The 18,835-nt window shown below is 49.5% G+C and overlaps 1 protein-coding gene across 6 annotated transcripts in view; it reads left to right on the top strand.

Annotated features, from left to right (window-relative positions):
- The first annotated feature begins 8,619 nt into the window (after positions 1 to 8,619).
- NRP2 (neuropilin 2) overlaps positions 8,620 to 18,835 on the top strand; it is an 88,687-nt gene continuing 78,471 nt past the window's right edge. For all 6 annotated transcript variants that reach the window (XM_063400368.1, XM_063400365.1, XM_063400366.1 and 3 more), the window contains exon 1: positions 8,620 to 9,062. In XM_063400368.1, coding sequence (XP_063256438.1) covers positions 8,990 to 9,062 — 73 coding nt within the window. In that variant the 5' untranslated portion in view covers positions 8,620 to 8,989. The remainder of the gene's footprint in view (positions 9,063 to 18,835) is intronic.

Raw genomic sequence — 18,835 nt, 5'->3', positions numbered from 1 at the left:
TTGGCTTGAACTCACATCAATTCACCTTTCATGTGTTTAGCAGATGGGGCTTCTTTGCTGCTCACCTTCTGTTTGGCATCAGCACTGTTACCAGTCTCCTCTGGGTGACAGCCACCTGTGGCTGTGCTGTGGGACTGAGCCCAGAGAAGGAGAGATCTCACATGGACACCTCTGGGCACCTTTGATTCAAACACGTTACAGCACTTCGAAGAGAGACACTGCTTTCATGTTTTCAGCAGGTGAAAGGTCAAAATGTTTTTAGAGCCCCTAAGACTGAGGTGAGTGGTGATGAGGAGCATGGGGGCCGCTGCCCTGCCTGGAATGGATCTAGTATTTCTGTGTTGTGTCATGTAAAATGGGGGTAACTGCAACCACCATGGCTTTCCCAAACTGCCTGTAGCCCTCAGGGATAGCACGGTGTTGCAAGTACTAATATACCTATATACATTTAGTTGTGTGTAAGAGGCTTATGTATGGTATATGACCACGTGTTTCTCTGCTGATGCCACAGCAACTTTTGAACCATTGGGCAATTTCATCAGAAATACAAAGCTCCTGCAAGATTTCTAAAAACAGCTGGGGAGATAGAGGGACCATGTCAGGAAAAGCCTGAGCTCTACCTTTATTATGCACCCATGAATCCAACCACATGCTAAGCACCTCTAGGAAAGCAGCATTCATTTGTCCCATTGCTCACACAACTAATTACTTCATTGATATTCATTTCTGGTGGCCACAGTATAGAGGAGTCCAACTCTTCTCATCAAGGACTGCAGTTTCATGCTGCTCTTTTCTAGCATTGTCCCTGCTCTCACCTAGCTTCCTTGCTGAGCACTTTCAGCTCCCCCTTCCCAGCTTTGCCTCTGTCCTGCTCCCTAAAAGGAGCCTTGGGCTCCTCTGCCAACTGTCTTCTCACTTTCTGGGCAGACACCTCTTCTCCTTCACACTTTGCTAGCAGTGTGATATCTAGGCTCCCTCTCTGATTACTCACCCAGAACATCTTCTCTCAACTGTTGATGCTTTACAGCTTGTCCCTCCACGCCACCTTCTGAAATTCCCATCACAACAAAAAACTCAGCAATGAGACAATTAATATGTATTATTTCAATAGGAGCCTTAAAAACAAAAACCTTTTGCAACAACTTCCCAGTCAGAACCACAGAAACTACAGTAAGACGGAAAAACCTAAGAAACAGCAGCTGTAAAATATATTTAAAAGCCTTTATTCTTTCTTATCACAATGTGGCAAAAGAGACTAAATGCAGCTTTCCATTTGTTTAACTAAAAGCTGCCATTCCTCAGTCTCTTTGATGATAATGATACCCACAGTTAAAATCAAACTGCAGCACACACAGAGAAAACTTTGAGCTCTGTACCAACTTTGCACAATGTATTATTAATAGCAAGGTTTGTGAACCCAAATGCTCTCAGGTGCTGAGAGCAAGGGGAAGCCTGACTGTGCTGGGCTCATGGCTGATGCTGATAAATGCAGCACACTGAGGAGGAAAAAGAAAACCTGCACCTGAGGATTGTTTGTATTACAGTAACCACTGGATCCACTGTGCTGTGCATGGGGAGAGACCAGTCAGGAGTGCAACATCAAGCAAAGTCAGACAAGGGGTGGGAGGGAAAAGGTATCAGCTGTCTCATTTTGCTGACATGGAAAGGAAGAAAAGTTTGGTAAAGGTCTGGTACTACCCACAGGGTTACACTGGAGCAGGTATTGGGTCACTTGTCTGGCTCACAATGACCAAAAGACCTTACAGATTCTCCAAATCTGAAGCTTCACGGCCGCAAAACCACCCCTTATTTCAGAGTGCCTGGTAATAGTTATCCTAGTGCACCTTTTTACTGCAGCAGATTCTTGCTGCTAAGCCCTAGGTTTGAACTTCTGAGAAGCACAGCCTGAATTTGCAGAGGAGCCACATGCTCCTAATGTCCTGTGAAGGCAGCTGAGCACAAGAGTGTTTTCACTGCCCTGCTGTAGAAGCTGGCCAGAAAATTATCTGCTTCCTGGCTGTTGTTGTGCAGTCCCAGTTCCCTGGAGGACCATCTGGTGCAGTTATTTGTCATGGGCTTCATGGCCACCCTATTGAATGCGAAACAGCCTTAGCACCACTGATTTCCAGAAATTACACTAAAAAATCAATAGGGTCTGTGTGCAGGATCCTGAGGAGAGAGGGGTGAGCCCTCTTGGGAAAAAGATCTACTCTGCAATGATATGGAAGCAGCCCCATCTCCAGAAGGAAAGTGTGATGACTGTGATTCCAAACATTCAGAGAAAGGGAAGGGAATCAGGGCAGGGCTCCTCCAAGATTATAGATTTCCTGTCTAGGAAGTGGCATAAATGTGAGATCTGACTTAAGATGTGTGCTTATGCCAAAGGGAAGATTATGAAGACGATCTTCAGCCTGATACATCCAGCAGAGCTGGCTCCAGCAAGACCATAGTGCCACCAAGAACTTTTGAGGAAGGGAAGAATTTACATAAGTTCTTTGCCAAAAATGCTTTAAAATGTTCTCAAAACACAGGAGTGTTTGGCCGTGGTGAAAACACAGCTCAGCTCAGCATGGCTTACAGCTATCTGCTGGGATCCTCTAGATCTGTTCTGATCTGTCTTTTATTGGCAGATCAGGCATGGCTTTTTCTGTTACGAGATTGCTTTCTGTTACGAGGTCACTGACGTATGCTAGGTGAAGTCAAGTGAAAAGCAATTGTTCCCTTAGGAATCACTGACTTTCTGGGACATCCTCACCTAAGTGTTCTGTGTCAAAAACCCTCACCAAACAACAGTTCAGCAGCCTCAAAAGTTCCTACTTCTGATATTGCACAGGCATAGTCAAATGGCAATCTCTTCCTCAACAGTTTACAACTTAACTAAATGCTAAAGTAATCCACGGGCTTGTCATCCATGTTGTATCTGGCTCTTGGTTTTTGTCTGCTTTGTCTCTTCAGACTGTAAACTGTTTGAGGCAAGAACTGTCTCTGAGTCTGTGTTTGGACAGAAGAGAGGTCCTGGTCCTTGCACAGCCAGGTACCATAATAAATATAAGGCACAATAATTTATTTTAAAATGAACATCAAAGAAAATAAAAGATTAAAAGGGAAAGAAAACCTTTCAAAGCTCGAGGCTTTCCCCCATGACAGTGCTCCAGAAGAATGTGCTATCTGCTGGAGGGAGCTAACTGCTAACCCCAGTTTGCGACGTACCACAACAGAAGTCACGCCGGAATGTGCCTGGGATGGGGAAGGAGGGAGGGAGGGGTAAGAAGGGTGAGGTCAAAAGCTAAACCATGATAAGAAAAAGAGAAATCACTTTAAAATACACACATGTGTTTCCTTGCCAAAATCTATCAAGCTAACAGCCAAAGCATGGGTAATGGCATTTTGTTTATAAGAAAAAAGAAATAGCTTCTGTCCTAAGAATTTTTTTTGCCAAGTTTCAGGCAAAGGGAGGTCTAAGTGACTTGCTAGTTTAAGAATTTGTGTATTTTTCAGGAGGCATTTTAGTAAGGCCGGTGGTGTGGCCCTTTCTAACACTGAGCACACAGCCCTGTAAGTGCTTACTACAGACCATGACACACCATGGAAGCCAGACTGGCTAAGGCAACGGCAGCACTTAAGTTAAAGGCATCATGCTGGCTTTGCAAGGCTCAGCCACTTGGGTCACATCCAGCCACCAGTGGAGCTGATGGATGAATTCGTACCAGCTTCAGCAGACTTTGAATGAGGCCCTTGGTTTGTGACTCTAATTGTGTAAAAGTCCACAAATATGTCCTCTAATGCTGCCTGTGGAAAATTTGCTGTTGACCCAAACAGAAGCGTGGTCCAACTGGAGCTTCTCCAGAATGAAGCTGCCCTTGTGCTGCTCAGTGGTAGGAACCACAGTCAGTGGGCCATTTGGGGGGCTTTTAGCAGGTGAACATATAGAGTTTGGGTCACCTCACATCAGAAGTTTTTTGATTTTTCAAGAGTCTTAACTGCACCCAACAATTACAGTTGGGTGAGATACTCAAGTCCCAGTCAAAGCTCACAGTAGCAAAGCCCACAGAATTTCCAGGGTCTGTTGGAAGAACAGATGGCCTTTACAGCTCCATGGTCTGCTCTTTGCAAGTGAGGAGAAGCTATGGGAAATCGCCATCCTCCTCACAAGCTGAGGGACCGGTGGGTGTGTGGAGAAGGAGCATGCCAAAGCAGAGAGGAACCAAGCAGGTTATTTGTGGAGATAGGGTCAGGAGGGATGACTCCTTAGGGTTTTGCTGCAGTGGCTTCTGATGCCCTTAGCAAAGGGACATGCCTGCTGCTACACTACAGCAATTCAGGATCTGTCCTTCCAGCCTGGCTCACTGTGTGCCCCCCTCCCCTACTCCATTTTCTCCTCCAGGTCCATTCACTGTGCCAAACAACAGCACGCAATCATCTTGTGGGGGTTATTTCTGCCTAATATACCCACCCAGTGGGGTTTCAGTGAACATTAAAGTGGTAGATGGAGCCTTTAATGAAGTTAACCTGCTGAAACCAGGAGAGCATTTGGTTGAAGTACACCTGAAAGCCCTGGATTACACAGCAGCTGCTTCAAAAGAACCCATTGCCTCCTTTCATACCACTGCTGTATTGAGAAATAATACAGCACCTTTATATTCTGCCTAATTTAGTCAGCTTGCTGAGGTCTGAAAGCTTTCTTTATTAACTCTGAAGATGCAGGGCCTTTCCTCCCCGATGTCAGTACCACTGCTCCCCCCACACAGTCTGCTGCACGGAGCAGACCCCAGCAGCACCTCTGCACCCCTCTCGCAGCTCAGCACCCCTGGGCTGGCAGGAATCACCCTCCCTCTCTCCGCTAATCCCATGGTGGATTTTAACTCCACTAGTTTTCTTCCTCCCTGTTTCCTGCCGTGTATGCATTCCCCCCCATCCCCTTGTTCCGTATCTTTGTTTCTTTCTCCACCTCCCTTCTCCACTCTTCTTTTACCTCTGCTTTTTTTTCCCTCCTTCTTCTCATTTTTCCTTTCCAGGCTGCCTCAGCACTCCCCTCATTTCCCCTGCAGCAGTCAGTCAGTGCTGCTCCCCTGCTCTCCCCAGAGACAGGCAGTGATGGGGTGGGCAGGCAGTGATGGGGTGGGCAGGCAGTGATGGGGTGGGCAGGCAGTGATGGGGAGGGCAAGCACTTGCCTGCTACAGCACCCAAGGGCTGAAGGGGCAGCCCCTGAGCTTGCTCTGCAGCAGCTGATTAGCAGATTAGCAGACGTGGAACTCCCCGTGAAAAATTAACAGTCCAACTTGCTAATTAAGCCACCTCTAGACTGGAAGTTTATGGACTTGAATGCAATGTGCCAAACTGCTTTGTCCAGGTTGGGGTAGTGGCCTGCTTTTTGAGTATGGACAAATTCCCCAGCAAACAGTCTGGCTGAAGGCTAGGGCTAATGGGATGCTAAGGTAATTATTGGCTATTTGTGGCTATAAAATGAGAGCTCACAATCATGCACCTGATGGACTAATAAAAACATTTTATATGATGCACTTAGAGCTTTTTAGCTGAGGATCTCAAAGCACTGTCTGGAGGAGGAGAAGTGCAACCAGAAGTCTGCATTTCTGTAAGGAATTGGGAAACAACCCATGCTGTCTGCCTCCATGCCCTGCGTTCCTGCTCCTTGGATACCCTGCCAAAAATGTTTGAGTCCCTGCTCTCCTGCTGACTGACAATACTTATGGTTTTATCTAGGCTTGGTATCATTTTTCCCCTCTCTCATTCCTAACCCCGTTTCAGTCCTTCCGTGTTGTTTTCTCTGGAAGGCTGTCAAGATCTGCACTGGAAATAGTATGTTTTGACACAAAACTGGGGGAGACAACCTGTTTGTCCAACTACTCTGGAGCCCAGAGAAAGTTACAGTAATACATGATGCCTTGGTTTTAATTTTATTTTCTTTTAAATCAAGATTGAGAAAGGAAGGAAAGTTTTTCTAAGGAAAAACTTGGGGATTTCCTGCTTTACAGACATCTCCTGATGGTCAGTTCATGGGGAGAGAAGGACTCATTTAGAAAGAGGAAGCTGTGATTGAAAATAAATGAGGCTGCATGATCAATGTTTAAAAGGAGCTGCAATTAGAGGGAGGAGAGGAGCAGAGCTGCGGAGTGCCAGGGAAAACCCTAGGTACACAGGCCCTCAGGTCAGCAGCAGGGAACTAGGCTGTGTCTGAGGAGGCTTTCTGCTGGAGGGGAGGAGAGATGGGGGAAATTTCACTGCATCACAGCTCTGACTAATGCTTGGGCTGCAAAATCCCTTCAACCAAATTTAATGCAGATGGTACATTAAATATTACAGTGCCATTAAATTACATATTGTCTCGTTTTCAGTGAGGTTTTGTGGATGTTTCTGACACACAGACATGGAAAAACACTGCAGTTCCCGATGGGTTTGGTGAGTGCTCACTTGTGAGTTTTAAATACCCACAGGAGGACTGAGCAGAGCCCTGAGCCCTTTGGCAGAAGCATGAAGAGCTGATGAAGTCCAACCTCCCTTGGGGCATGGAGCAATGCCCACAGCAGCAGCTGCCCCTGGAACCAGCAGAGGTAAGCTCACGGTACATGGCATCACCTTGTGCTCAGTGCCTTCAAACCCCAGAGAGGGTCGGAGTATTAAACGCTCCCAAAAGAAGTATTTTTGACACACTTCTACCTGAGCTGGAATAATAGGTCTCACCAGCTCTATTATCATCCTGTCCTGAACACCTGCAGTGGTAGAAACTGCAGTCATACTGCCTGGTTCTTTAGTTGTGCCTTTCCTTTCCTGACAGCGGCATGTTGGGGAGAGGAGACTTGAGATCCGACACTAAACACAGGGCTGGATTTGTGGAGAGCAATTGAAAAGCAGCTGAGAGGAGCCTCTGTGGAGCAGCAGGTAACTTCATTTCCCATCACCATTTTCTTTCCTAGGGTTATCTTCTCTTCATTCAGTAACAGATCAGAGCTGTTATCAGTTCAAGGTTGTGTTTGCACTCTTCTATTGACCTTAACCAGGGGAAACAGAACATAATAGAAGAAAAATTGTCCCTGTGCCATATGGTACGTGAGATGGGGCTGTCTCTGATTAGGGCTTGGTAACCTCTTCCTTTTCCATGCGTGTCTTAAGAAAGGAATGATTCATGCTGTGGGTTTATATTACACTCTGATATCTGTGCTATGTTTTGCAAGGGCTATTTATACACGCAAAAAATCACACTTCGCTAGCTTGATAGTAGTCTAACTATAAGCGAGTAGTAAATAATTGTTGCATAATTCCACATCAAAATACAATAAATAAGACAGTAGACTCTGTTGCCACTGGCTTTGCATTGACTTTGGTGGGTTCTGGAGCACGTTTGAGCCACAGAAGATGCAAAATCAGGTATCAAAACACACAGAAGGAGAAGGGATGCTCCAGCCCTCAGGGTAACGGCTGAAATATCAGATCTATCTGTCAGGCCAAATCTGTTGCTGTCAATGAACTTCCACTGGCCTCAGAGGAACTCTAAGCGTTTGTGTTGTGTGAATGTGCTTAAACAGGTTGGCATCGTGATTTCATTGACGTGAGCTGGTAATGCTACTCGTAACTGATAGACAGCAGAGTACAAAATAATTAGTCTCATCACCCTAAATGAATACCAGTGAAATGTTCTTACTTTCCCTCTCACCCACACAATGATGTATCTCACTTCTGCCACATGCCAGTATCTCTTCACTAATTACCAACTTAAAAAAACGGAGATAACATGGCTTTAATTGTTTTGTCCACTGTTTATTTGGAAGGTGGAATCTAAAATCTAGGAACTCATCAACAACAGAAAGGAACTGGTTTTAAACAGATTTTTGGTGCAGGGTTTTAGGGCTCATTTCACTTGCTTTGAAATTTCACCTCTCAAAGAGGATGGAGGTGTGCCTTAGCCCCAGTTTTCCAGATACCGGCTTTTAAGCTGTGGTCTGTGAACACGAGCAACAAGGAACCGCACGGTCCCATCAGCTCCGGCTCGGGTAGAGACTCCCACCCTCACAGGGCAAAGGCGGAAAAACTTTACGAGCACTGCTAGGATAACTGCGTGAACGCTGCTCTCGGTTTGTGTTTTTAAAGAGCATCTTGGAAAAAACGGGTTTGGAGCGTGGAAGCCAACTGTGGTGCGGCCCCGGAGGGGGTTTGCGTTTGTCCCTTGCGGCAACGCGGGTGCCAGGAGCGAGGCAGCGTGCGCTCCCCGCCGCCGCTCCCCGCTCTGGCAGGCGGCTCTGGTCGACGCTCGGCGCTTCTGGGTCTCGGCCGGCAGCGGCGGAAGCCCACGAGCAGGGACAATCCTTGTCCTGATGCTCCCCCATCCGACAATTTCTGGGTGTCTCCCTTCGCACAGCCGACTCTTTTGCCGCTATTTCCATCGGGTTTGGTTCCTGCCCGCGCGGCGGGGCCGCCCGCGCCCGGGCGGGGGCCGGCCGGCTCCCGCGGCTCGGCAGCGCGCCGGGACGCGCCCGGCTCCGCGGCCCCCGCGCCGCCCCGGCCCCGCGCTGCGGGCCCGCGCTGCCGCGGCCGGGCGGGCGGGCGGGCGGGGCGCGGGGGCGGCGCGGAGCGCGGGGCGGTGCGCGGGCGGGCGGGGGGGCGCGGGGGGCGGTGCCGGCGCTCGGCGCTGACAGCCACATGCCGCCCTGCCTGAAAAGGCTGCGAGGCGCCGGCGGGGAGGGAGAGGAGGCGCAGACGGCGCCCCAGCCCGCACCACCGCCGCCGCGCCCCGGGGGATGCCGAGGCGCCGGCCCCGCGGGTCGTCCTAGGGGAGAGGCGCTCGGCCGGCACCGCCCGCCCCGCAGTCCCGGCGCGGGGAACGCCGCCGCCCCTCGCTGAGCCCCGCCGGAGCTGCTCGCGAGTGGGGCGCCCACACGGGGCGCGGCGCGCCCGGGGTAGGGAGGCGAAGCCCGGCCCCGCAGCCTCGGGTCTTGTGTTGTGGGTTTCGGGGTTTTTTATAATTTGTTCCGGAGGATGGATACGTTTCTTCTCGCCTGGGGATTTCTAGGGCTGTGCTTGCCCGGCTCTGGAGGCACGGCGGAGACAGGTAAGGCGCCCTCAGGGATGAGGGATGTCCCCGTCCGCCCAACTTTCGGGTTCCCGGGCGCGGTCCCGGTCTCACGCATAGATGCTTTGCGTGGGAATAAATTTAGGGAATGCATGAGCGATCGGCCGCGCCACGCAGCTTTCGCAGCGCGGGTGTTGGAGGGGCTCACGCGTGTGGCGGGGCGGGGATGGCGCACCCCGGCAAGGAGCGCAGCGCCTGCAGCCGCGCGGCTCCCAGCGCGAAGGGGCGAGGGGATGGAGCCGCATCGGAAAGTTGCGTGCTGGCTTTTTGGGGAGCTGCGGGCAAGGGAGGGGAAGAGGTAGGGACCAGCCACATGTCGGACACCCGCATCCGAATGTCCGCGGCCCCGCGCCAGTTGCAGCCTCGGGAAACTTTAGGTGAGAAATTAAAATCATCTGGCGGGAGCAGGCGGCCGGGGCTGTGCAGGGCTAGAGCGGGCGAAGCTCAGAGGCGGCGGCGGCACCCTCAGGAAAGGCTGCCCGCGGTCCGTGCGGGACCGGCACGCACTTCCCAAACACTGGGCTGTCCCGGGACAAGGCGGGCTCATGGCAAGTCTTGGGACGCGAATGTGTTTCTCTGTTCCTCGCTGACGAGCTAGGCTGGACTGTCAGGAGGTGCTGGGATGAAACCCATCTTTGCGTTGCTTCGGCGTGGGGACAGGAGTGGGGCAGGCTGCGGCTGGGCCCTGTGCTCCCCGGCCACCGGCTTTGAGTCTCGCTAGTGGGGGCAACAGGGTCCCGATCTGCAATAGTCTCTGGAGGAAAAGGCTACTCCGTGCAGTGCTCTCTCGGGGCTCCTCCTGCGCGCAGGAGCTGCCTGGCAGGACGGTAGTGCCCAGCCAGCAGCCGCTGAGCTGTGGGTTTGCCTTCCTGGTAGTCGGGGCCTCGGGATATGGCCCAGGGCCCTGAGCTGCGGTCTGACCGAGCAGTTAGATGATGGCACAGTGCATTATGCCTTCTCCTGCCCCGGAGCTGAGTGGCCACTCCGCTTCCCCTTGAAAAGGGGAAGTGGGAGAATCTCTGCTGCCTGAGAAAATCCTTCTCTGTTGCAGTGCGAAGCACTGTTTATTGCCGATAAACATTCAGCTGCCGATTGGCATCACCTCCTTACTTACGGTTATAAAGGAAAGGAAAAAAATCCCGTCTTTTGTTAAAGCAGGAAAATGAATAGGCGCTTGATGGGATGAAGAGAAAGGCAGTGTCCTGGGAGAGCCTTGCTTCTTGAGTGCAACAGTGTTCTCAGACGATCCCTGCTGCAGAAGCAGTGTCTGGTCTCCTGGAGCAGGTTTTGTGGTGTGGCAGATGGGGCTGTAACCTGAGGCTGGCTCGTGAGGGTGCATTGGCCGGTGTGGTTGTGATCCCCGTGGCCGCCGAGCCCGAGTGTGTGCCTGTGTCCATGCGTTCATCTCCTTCTATCCTGGAGTGAATTCGGCATCAGGGCTGTTAACTAGGGAGAGGTTTGCGAGCAAACCGTGCCTGTCAGGCCGTTCGGGCGCCGTAAGCAGTGTTTATTTGAATACGGGGTTTTCCCGGCTAAGCAGAGCATCACATGGTGTTGGAACCAGCAAGGAAGTTGTCTCTCTGTGGCCGACACCAGCGGTGGTTTGCCGAGATGATGATGTGTGGCTGCAAATCCGGTCAAATGACTTTATTGCCAGCACAGCCAGCAAAGGTACTGGTAATGGGATGCAAACCTCAATCAGGCTACACTCAGCTCCAGTAAATTAGCCAGCCTAGTAAGGGAAACATGCCAGAGGTAGATGGATTTATGTTTCAGTCTGGTGTATCTGAAAGCCTTCCCCCATTATGGAAGTCCCTCTTTAGGTTCCCTAAGGGAGGTTAGTAGAGAGGGGAGACGTTTTTAATAGACAATAATATGATAATCCACATGGAAAAAACCCTCATGCAATATTTCTACAGTAAGAGATAAACAGTGCAGCTGCCAATTTGTATGTAGCCAAGCAAACCCCGAGATAACCATGGAGGAGAGTGGGTGGGAGACCTGTGAAGATAAGTCTGAAGGTTGGATGGCTGTGTGTTTTTCATTTTCCTGTAAAAAGCAATGAAGTAAGAAAGTAACAGATTTGAGTGACCCAAGTACTGAGCCGTTCAGATGATGTTTATGCAGCTCTGAGCAAAGCCTACTCTGAAGCCTTTGGAATAGTTTACTTAAAAGCTATTATTTTTAGTAGTGACTTAGGAGATGTAGCAAGGTGGGGAGAGGGACCAAAACAAATTGCTGCCAAGCAAGCACACGGCCACACATACAAACATGCACACGCACACACCCACACGAGCACTGAGCGTAGTGCCTTATGCCCGTGTGCTGTTCACTCAGCTCTTACTGGAAACAAAAGCTTTTTTAGACTAGGAATCAGATAGTTGTCAGAGCATCACTGAAAGCCACTGATACAAGCTCGGTGGGGGGCTCTGACCCAGGTTAGCATGCTGCATTTTGTTTTCCTACTTTTACTGCTACAGAAAATCATGGTGTGTGGTGTCTGGTCTGTCAGGCATGCATATTGGTCCTAGAGGGCTCTGTGCAGGCACTTCCCATCTCCCTGCCTTGCTCCTTCTGCCCAACCCCATCCTGCTTCCCAGTGTCTTCTCTGTGCTTGGTACCTTGTGTGTGGCTTTAGAAGGTTAAAATGAGAAAGCATCCCACTTTGCTGGGCTGGAGAAGGCAGCACTTCCCGTCCCAGTGGGCGAGTGGGTTGGTTTCCTAGAGGAAACCTCCAGTGCTGCCAGGCACCAGGACATGATGGCCTTGTACTGCAGATAGCTTGAGAGGAAAAAGCATCCTTCATGGGGCTTAGGAAGCTGTCAGGTTCAGATAAGGCTGGGATCCTATCCTGTGGGACCCCCAGTTGTATTAATAAGGAAAAATTAATTTTTAAGCACTGGGATTGCTGCCAAATTATATGACCTCTGACAGACCAGCTGTGCTAGGAAAATAAATTGTCTGCATCTGAGACCCATGATCCTATCTGAAATCGAAATAGAAGAAAAGTTGTCATTTAGCCACGGCGGTGGGGGCAGATTTCAGCAGCCTGAGAGCAAACTGGAAGCTGTTAAACTTGTTCTTCATTGTGTAGTGAAGTCACCACCGCCGTGCCCCCCTGGGGTTTTGGGAATACAGTTGTCTAATCCGGGAAGTGTGGAGAGCTGATGTGCCTGCACACACCCAAGCTGGAGCTGATGGTGTCAGCACGGGGGTGGGGGCAGAAGTGGGGTGGGAACGTTTCCAGCTCCATCCTCACTCTGTAACAGCCCTTTGACACATTTCTAATTATAATACACACTCACAGACAAAGAGGTAGCTGGGCTATTTTCGAAATCCCTGTCTACACCCTGGTGGAAACCGCAATACTAGCAACAACATAAATCAGGGCTGTTGCTAACAGTGTTGCACACGGCTTAGCGCTACAGTAGCATGGGTTTAATCACACTCAGAATCAAAGGGTCAGCCTGCTCCCTGCCTGAGCCAAAGCGCAGTCTCAGAAGGCCAGATCCTGAGCCAGGCTCGATGCCTGTGCAGTGGAAAGACAAAAAGGCAGACTCGGAGGAGAGGTTTGTCAGCACGAGGTCGGCGGGCACGGGGCCAAACACTCGAAATCACAACTTGGATCTGTAACCCTTTCTGTGTGCAAGCCGTGCCCGCGAATCAGGGAGGACAGCGAGAGTCATGCTGGGAGCCTGGGGCTCCAGCTGCAGCCTTGGTGAGTGACCTCTTCCCAAGCAGCTTGGGAAAAGGGGCACAAGCAACAGGTTGGCATGCAAATAGCCTGAAGTATAACTTGCAGGGGTGGATAGCTGTGAGGACTTTCTGTCTGAATGCTTCTTCCCCTCTCTTCATACTTGATGAGTCAAAGAAAATGGGCTCCAGCGATAAGGTATTGGACCCCCAAGTCTTTGAAACCTGCCCTCATTTCTTCCCGTGCACTTGAGACAAAGGCAAGACATCTGCCCAGCAGTTCTGATGTGTCACCCGTAGCTCTGAAGTGCTGTCTGTGTAGGGCTTGAATGCTTGCCCTTTCCTATGCCCCTTCTAGGAAGATGGTGAAGCCAAAAGGATGCCGTCCTTTTATTGTGCTTACATTTTATTGAAAGGCTCCTTTGAACCCCCCTCTTTTTTAAAGGGGTACATGCAGAAAGAGAAGGAGGAAAACCCCTTGTGCATGTAGAGACACACACACTCTTATAATCTCCCTGGTTCCTCCTCTCTCTTCACAGGCACACAGATCTCTACCTTTCCTCTTACACACAGAGCCACACCAGTCACAGGGGGCTGCCTTGCTGCTGCCACACACACACACTTCTGCATCCATCCTTTCCCTGTGCCGTCCCTCACAAACCCAGAGCCCCTGGACAACTTTCACCCTCATGCACACCCCAAGCTCGCTGCTGCTTCCCTCTCTTTCTGTTTGCTGAGTATGTGCTCAGCAGGTAACAATGTGTTTAAGACACTCACCAGAGTGTGCAATAACTTTGACAGCGTGCTCAAATCCAGCTGCTGCTGAGCCTCACCGCTAGCACCAAAGGCTGAAGCCGCTGCTTGGCAGCGTGCATGGGGGACCTGCAGCGGGGCTCGCTCTGAGGGCTCGGGAGGGGCTGCTTCCCTCCCGTCCCATCCGTGGGGCTCTCTGCAGCCAAGGCGCTGCTTTGTGCTCCGAGGCTCGGGCAGGGCCCCTGGGAGGGAGGGCCAAGCCAGGGGTGCTGTGAGACTGAGAGGCTCTGCCAGCTGCTGTGGGAAGAGACAGGGGTGAACTGCCACTGATGATGGGGAAAACAGGATTCATTTCAGAATGGACCCTGACAGATGAGTTCAAAAGGTGTGAGGAAGCTGGGAGGGTGTGGGGGGAGATGAGAGATGAGATAAGCTTTTTTTTCTTGTTGGAATTTTTGTAATAATAATACTAATTAGTATTTCAGAGGCATTGAACACCTTTCATCAAGCCTGAAGCTCTTTAGAGAGCAATCCTGGGGGAATCTATTTTCCATGTGTACAACTAGAAATGTCTCTTATCTCCATGGCCCTCAAATGAGTTTGTTATTGACAGTATTAATGGAGGTGGCTCAGCAAATTTTCCCCATCATAATTTTTCCTCATGTAACCTATAGTTAGGGTGGCAGGCTGCCATGCAGGAAGGTTCAAGTTTCCCCAAATCTGTTTCCCTGACTGCAGTACTGGGAAATTTTACTGAGAAACTACCTGAGGGTCTCCTAAAGCTGCCACCTATTCCTGAGAGATGGCAGTGTGTTTCCATGAGATTTCAAGCCCTTAGTAGCCCGACAGAGAGGCAGGCATGATTTCTCCAAGTTCAAAATGCAGTTATCCTTTCCCTTGCACATGTGCACACACACTCGCCTGCTGTCCGGGATGATTACTGGAGCAACCAGGAGTTTAACTCCAGCCCCACAGATTACATTTACAGGCAAGCTGGGAGAACTGTGTGTACATGTATCTGTAGAAAGACTAACACTATTAACTGGTTACCCTACTGGAATTGCATTTGCCTCTGATATAAGATGACAAATAATAGGTTAGTGAAGGTGGATAAGCAGGATATAAAATCTCATCAAAGATATAAGAGAGAGGTTGGACAGGATGGACATTTAAAGGTCAAGGTTGTCACTGGCTCAAGTGGTACAAAGTGATGTCAGCCCTGGAAGGCAGCTATCCAGAACCCCAGAGGTAGAAATCAGCTGAACTCCAGTGATTTCAAAGCAAATTACCAGGATTTGCATGCAGGATTTCGCCCTCTCATTTTCTATGGTGAAGCTTGAGTAGATCTCTATTTCAAAGTTTCTACTTAGTTCCTTTGTGGATTAACATGAGGGAAAAAAGCGCAGATATCAGAAGTCTCCAAATCCCCTTCTCTTTCTTTCACCCTCCAAGATTCCCTTCTTATTTAAAAATAATTTAAAATTATCTCTTTTTGCAAAGGCTCACAGCTAAAATGTTCTGTTTGCTGAGCTTCCCGGTGTTCCCCTTTCAGTGCTGTCCGGTGCTATAAAATGAATATATTGCATCCCTTCCCAGTTGCCTTAGGAAGCAGTCAAATGGCTGCATTCCTCAACTGATGGATTGGCTCGGTCCTTTCTTGCTTAAGCCCAGACAATGTTTTATGAGCTTGTCTCATGACAGACTTGAGACACTTCAAATTGAACAAAATCCTAGTTCAAATCACAAAAGCAGTCTTTAAATTCTACTTCACTGTGTCTCTACTTTTAAATGAAATTTTAGTTAAACTGGTAAAAGTCCTCAATGCAATGTTCAGGGGACTTTCCCTGACTGAGTGAAATCTCAAGATGTGGGTAGTGCTCCGGAATGAAATGTGCATGTAAGAGCCTTGTGTTGTTTGGGTGTGTTTGTCCATTAATTTGTTCAGGAAGCCTTTGAAGCTTTATCTTGCAATCCAAAGCAAACACACTTCTGTTAAAATGATCTATGCTACTGGGGATAAAGCATCTAATCTTGTTAGCTTCCTCTGCACTATGTCTCTCTCCTTGGCCAATGGTAAAGCTGTATGATTTAAGTCTAAGAGTTCATATTTGTGCTCCTGCCTCCTGCCAAAGTTGTGCCGAGTGGTTTGGGGTGAGAGCTCCTGCCACGTCAGCTGTGGCCAGCCAGGGTCAGAGCTCGGGGAATGAGGCAGGACGAGTGTTCATGGTAATGAAACCTTGGCAGAAGAGATCTGTTTGTCTCCTCCTTACCAGGGTTTGGCAAAGTGCTTGGACACACATGGACCTTGAAAAACTCTGATCTTTGAAGAGCTGTGTGACTAACAGAACTGAAACATGGGTTTCCTGCACAGGGGCTCAAGCTCAGCATCTCTGAAAGAAGTGGGTCATGTATGCCAGCACCTGTATTTTGCTCTGCTGTCAGGGTTAGCAAGGCAAATCTCCTCTGCCCAGTGCGGAATCCTGGGACTTGGAAATCTTCTGCAGTGGTTGAACGAGAGTGTGAAGTTGGGCTGGAGGGCCTCATGCCAGGAGAAGTGACAAGGCTAGGCAGTGCATCTGCCTGCTGTGGAACGCCCACATCTCTCCCTTGTTCCTTTGCTGTCCTCAAAGGCTGCTCTTTTCAAGCAGCACAGGCAGTGATGCTGCTGCTGCTTCTAAGGCATCCAGAACACCCTAATTTTTGTGTGCAGCCCTGAACGATACCCCAAAAGTAAACTGAGCTCAGCAGATCAAAACACGTGGTAGCTTTGTGCTGGACACTACAAGCTCTGAGAGGCTGTAGTACGTATGTTTGTTGTGAAACGGGCCTCTCTGGTGATGATTATTTTTGTTACAGGCAGAGTTGGCTTTAGTTTCTGTGTGGAAGATCCAACAATAACAGTGAGCCCTGCTCTCCTGGGGTGAGGGAAATCCAGAGGGGTTTAATCGGCAGGAAATTCAAGTAGGAGAATGCCCTGCTCCCGGCCTAAGGTTTCAGCATGCGCCTGATGAGCTGCAGAGCTGAAAAACCCCGAGTGTGGGTGAAGGTTCCTGGGGCCTGGCTGTTATTTTTGGGTTCTCTGAGTGACGATTGCTTGTTGTGGCCTGGGGGAAGCAGGAGGAGACTTTGTCAGGCTGGGTGTCTCCAGGAGGTCAGGGCAGAGAAAGAAGTGTCTGCCCCATGTAAAGGGTGAGGAGCTCAGCTGCTGGTACCCATCTCCATGGGAAACTTTGGAGTTGCACACTTTACAATGCAGCATTTGCAGGATTTTGCACCCCATGACCTTCTCCAGGTCCTCTTTTCCCATCCCTGTGGCTTGATTGTCATCCTCTGGTGTAGTTCCCCTGCTGGGGTGGCCCTACCTGGAGGAGGTTGCAGGGATAATTTATGTTTTGATGACCCTTAATGAAAAGGGGGGTCTGCAGATTTCCCAACCTGACCATAGCCTACTCCAACACTGCCAGGGAGTACTGACCTCCCTAGCCTCCCTGCTGCTCTCCTGTGGCCTTCTTGTTGGCACAGCACTCCACTGGCCCCTCTACCGTGTGGACTGGCAGGGGCCCCAGCAGTTTGCTTTCAACGCCTGCATTTTGCTTACTGAGCAACGGGATGTCCCAAGCACCTGGCAGACTTGGCTTGTACTTCAGAATTTAATTTTAATTTTATTAAGTGAATTCAGGGCTGGCAAAAGCTGCCAAAGCCCATGAGCTGTGGAGCACATCTTGCTTCCAATGCATACAGACTGAGCAGTAGCCATGCCACTAACCTTTTCTCTTTTTTTTTTTTTTTTTTTTTTTTTTTTTTTTTTTTAGGGTTTTTTTTTTTTTTGCATGGATGTAATGCATCAATTTGTAAGAATCCATTTACATAGAAGCTTGAACCTCTACTGGGTACAAAGCAGGCCATATTTTATACAGAAAGACAGTGGTTGGCATGACTGCTGAGTCAAACCCTCTGCCCATCAGTGGGCATGGTGATAGACTTTTTTGTTCTCATTGCAGGTGTTCACCTGCTAGATACCTGTGACTCAAAAGACAAAAAGCCCAACAGAACAATTACAGAGATATTAAAGTAATTTTGCCTCTTCAGATAACTCTAAGAAGCCTCGAGTTCCTCGTATGCTATTGCCAACCATGTGGGCAAGGCAGTGCTGTACTGAAGTAGCCCCTTTCATTTCTGTGGACCTTCGTGGGCAGGAATGAATGAGAGGACAAAATAATGTTCCTCTTAGAGACACAGATAAGCTTTCCTGCAGGTGGGAGACTTTCATTGCTCCAGGAAGATGGTGACGTTTTCCTGGTGATATCTGCACACCTGAGGGATGTGGCTGGTGCTCTTGTTTACATGGGGAGTTCACCTGCTTGTCCTGTTTTGCTGGAGCATCCTCAGCTGCAGAGAGCTGGGCTCCAGCCCCTCTCACTCAGGCTGTCCTCACCAACAGTCTAATGTGGGCACCAGGCTGACCAGAAACTAGGATCAAGCCTAGGGTTTTCCTTAGCTCAGTCCCACTGAGCTGCAATGGCCTTGGAGAACGGAGAAATTTCAAGGTCAGGGTAGAACCGTGCTTCTGCTCCTGAGCTCATTGGTTGGGGAAGAGCTGGAGCAAGCTGGAGGCTGACACCTCTGTTCACATGACAGCTCCCCTCCAAGGGGTTGAGTTGCAAGGGCTCACAGGGTGTTCACGGTATCCGGCATGAGTAAGGGGCTAGCAGCTTCTGCGTGGTGGGTGATGTTGGTGGTATCAGCCTAGCGGGTAGCATGTGTGTGAAAGCTGGAGAGACGGGAGGGAATCACGAGGTGTGGAAGGATTGACTGTATTTTCATTGTTTCGAGACTTTGCCCTTTCCAAGAAAAATAATCTGCAGCTTGAATATTTTTCTTTGCTGGAGGGGGTGGACATGTGTGCAAACGAGGTGTGAATTTTTATGAGAAGGTGTGAAAGTGCGTACATGAGTGAAGTGTGAATTACACGTCTATTTGTACATTGATGTCAACAAGTCCGTGAATTTCTTCTTTCCACGTGAATGTCTCTTTCTCTCCCTCCCTCCAAACCCACATAAATACATGTGTGGGCAAATATGCCTTCCTGAGAGAAGATATTTGTGCAAGAATGTAGGTTTGTAAATGTTTGTGTGTTGAGCAATCTCTCCTGTGGAACAAAACCAGATGTTTTTTGGTATTCTCAGCTCTTCATGGCAGTGCTGCATTTTTTCCCCTCGTATTTTTCAGGATACTTACAGGATTATTTTAAGAAAAAGGGAAGGCTGCAGATCTGCCTTTGGGTGTGTGCGAAGAAAGTTATTTTG

The sequence above is a fragment of the Prinia subflava genome, chromosome 6 (assembly GCF_021018805.1).
Source record: "Prinia subflava isolate CZ2003 ecotype Zambia chromosome 6, Cam_Psub_1.2, whole genome shotgun sequence".
NCBI lineage: Eukaryota > Metazoa > Chordata > Aves > Passeriformes > Cisticolidae > Prinia > Prinia subflava.
This window is presented reverse-complemented; position numbering and strand designations above follow the sequence as displayed.